We start from the raw sequence: 2331 nt of genomic DNA on the forward strand, positions 1-2331 counted from the left end.
GTTCAATAGGCCTAACTACATTAAAACTTACCACCACGTAATTAAACTTCCTCTTAAATCGTCTGACCGGATTCACGGTAATTCGCGAGACGCGTTAATTAATTAACAGCTGCTAATTTTCGAGACGTACGAATATCTCTGATCCTTGCGTAAGAAATGAAATGCATCGATGTCTCTTCACTTCACGATATGATATATCTGATTTCTATAACCGATAACTGATTCACCGATATATCCGATTTCTATAATAATGAGATTTGAAGTCTTTTAAAGATGGTTGGATTATAAGAATTGAAAATATTTCTAGCCCTGGCGAAATTCGAGATGAAGGATCATCGGGCTGTGCCAGATTACCTGCGAGTCAAGCTCGCAAGGCTTTTTACTTATTTTCTCTTTCTAATCCTTACAAATACCACGGCAATCAAGCTTTTTCCCTAATTCGTATTACGAAGGACCCGCATGCGAGACCTAATCTTGACGAAACGCGTCGCGTTCCCTTGCGGCTATCTGTTAAACACTTGTGTGCTTTATAAACAATCCCAATAGTTCCCTTTAATCCCTTAGAAATGTCTCGGTGGACGAAACATGGTGGTTGAAAACACAAAATTCGTTACCTTCTTTTAAAAAATATTTGTTGTCCTGTTAATTGTTTTATTTGCTCTTTATTATTTTACTTACGTTGCTATAATATAAACTGGACGAGAAACTATATAATACGTTATCCAAGTGCAGCTTGAAAAGAACCGCGGAGGCTACGAACTTATGCTTAAACCTAAAAGGATAAATTTACAGGATGATCCATAGATTTACAATATGTATATTGTACATGACCAGTACTACCGTGCCTCTGTTTTATTTATAGCTTCTACGACGAACAGTAAATTATTTCTATGATTCCTCTATATCATCTCCGACGCACCTATCTGTAACCATTACTTACGCACCGATAGTGGTACGAGATTGCAGATAATAATATCTCGGAAACGAACGCGGCGCCACCCTATTAGCTGCCACGGTCTACTTTTATTCAAATAAAAAACCATCAAAAAATTGTTGGAGTCCACAGAACCGTAAGCAAATCTCGTGGAAGGTATCTGGCAGATAACGGGTTCACTAAAATGTGAAGAAGCGAACCGCCAACGCCGGCGTTTGTAAAACACACCATATACTCTTACATCGGCACCGTAACGCACTCTCACTCGTTCCTCCATCACCACACCCTCGTGCTATACGTATAAATCTAAAAGTGTTCAAGATCGCGTGAACTTGAATAGAGTCTTTCTCTCGAACGAACCGTTACATCATTTTTCCAGTAATCCTATCAGCACCTTATCAAACATGACAATATATAGGTACTCCACTCGTTTGTCTCCAAACTTGAGGAGGAATGGTTCGCGCAAATGACAATTATAAGAGAATAAAAAAAGTCTTCTGGTTTAAAAGGAAATGAGTTATGTTTTAAAGAAATCATCAGACGTCGGTCATTCAAGAGACCACCTCTCCTCAGTACTCGATCATACACTCTCCAACTGTAATTAAAACATGAAGCTATTACAAAACGGACATCGAATTGTCTTTGGATATCCTCGATCGTCGTTCATTCCACTCTCATTCCTTCTCCCCGTTGCCTGTGCGTAAAATTAGGGTAATAACAATAGAAGACAACAGCTCTCGTGCACTTACGCCTTAATAACATCTCCGGTAACACGCCAGTCCATATACAGATTGATATACAGATATACACTACCGGTCAAATGTATCGAAACACTATCAAAGTTTTACAAATAAAAATGCATAAAAATAAAATATGCCATGATTATCATACGCGGCACGAAAGTAATTCGCAATTAATATGATTAAAAGATAGGTCCAAACACTTGGCCGATAATGTATTCGCATATAATGTACATATATATTATATAGTACATATCTATATATATATATATATATGATAACTCGTGTACAAAAATATATTATGTTAAATCGACTATCATTACTGAACGGCCCACCAGAAAACAATTTGCTATTTCCTTGATTTGCGATGTCACAAATCAACTCGGTACCAATTCCGTTCCTAAAACAGTAAAACACGTTATCAGACACAAATTGAAATCAGATTAAGGATGTATTGGCTATACAGTCAACCCCCAAAAGTTTATGTAACCTTAGAAAAACGCATTTCCTATAATTAAAAAGAAATCGGACGTCGGAAGAATAATGCTAATAATAAATAGCTACGTGCTAAAAAGTGTAGAAGGAAATATCCAATTAATTATTGACGCCGGCGACAAAAATTTTATATCTATAGAAATTGTGGGCACTGACGTCTTC

The 2331-nt window shown here is 37.1% G+C and overlaps 1 protein-coding gene across 1 annotated transcript in view; it reads right to left on the minus strand.

Annotated features, from left to right (window-relative positions):
• Window positions 1-615: 615 nt before the first annotated feature.
• LOC108627912 (ubiquitin carboxyl-terminal hydrolase 48) overlaps window positions 616-2331 on the minus strand; it is a 42003-nt gene continuing 40287 nt past the window's right edge. Inside the window, exon 18 of the mRNA XM_018029505.2 lies at window positions 616-2074. Coding sequence (XP_017884994.1) covers window positions 2052-2074 — 23 coding nt within the window. The 3' untranslated portion in view covers window positions 616-2051. The remainder of the gene's footprint in view (window positions 2075-2331) is intronic.

Source organism: Ceratina calcarata, unplaced genomic scaffold, assembly GCF_001652005.2.
Source record: "Ceratina calcarata isolate Rehan_Ccalc_2016 unplaced genomic scaffold, ASM165200v1 scaffold48.2, whole genome shotgun sequence".
Taxonomy (NCBI): Eukaryota; Metazoa; Arthropoda; class Insecta; order Hymenoptera; family Apidae; genus Ceratina; species Ceratina calcarata.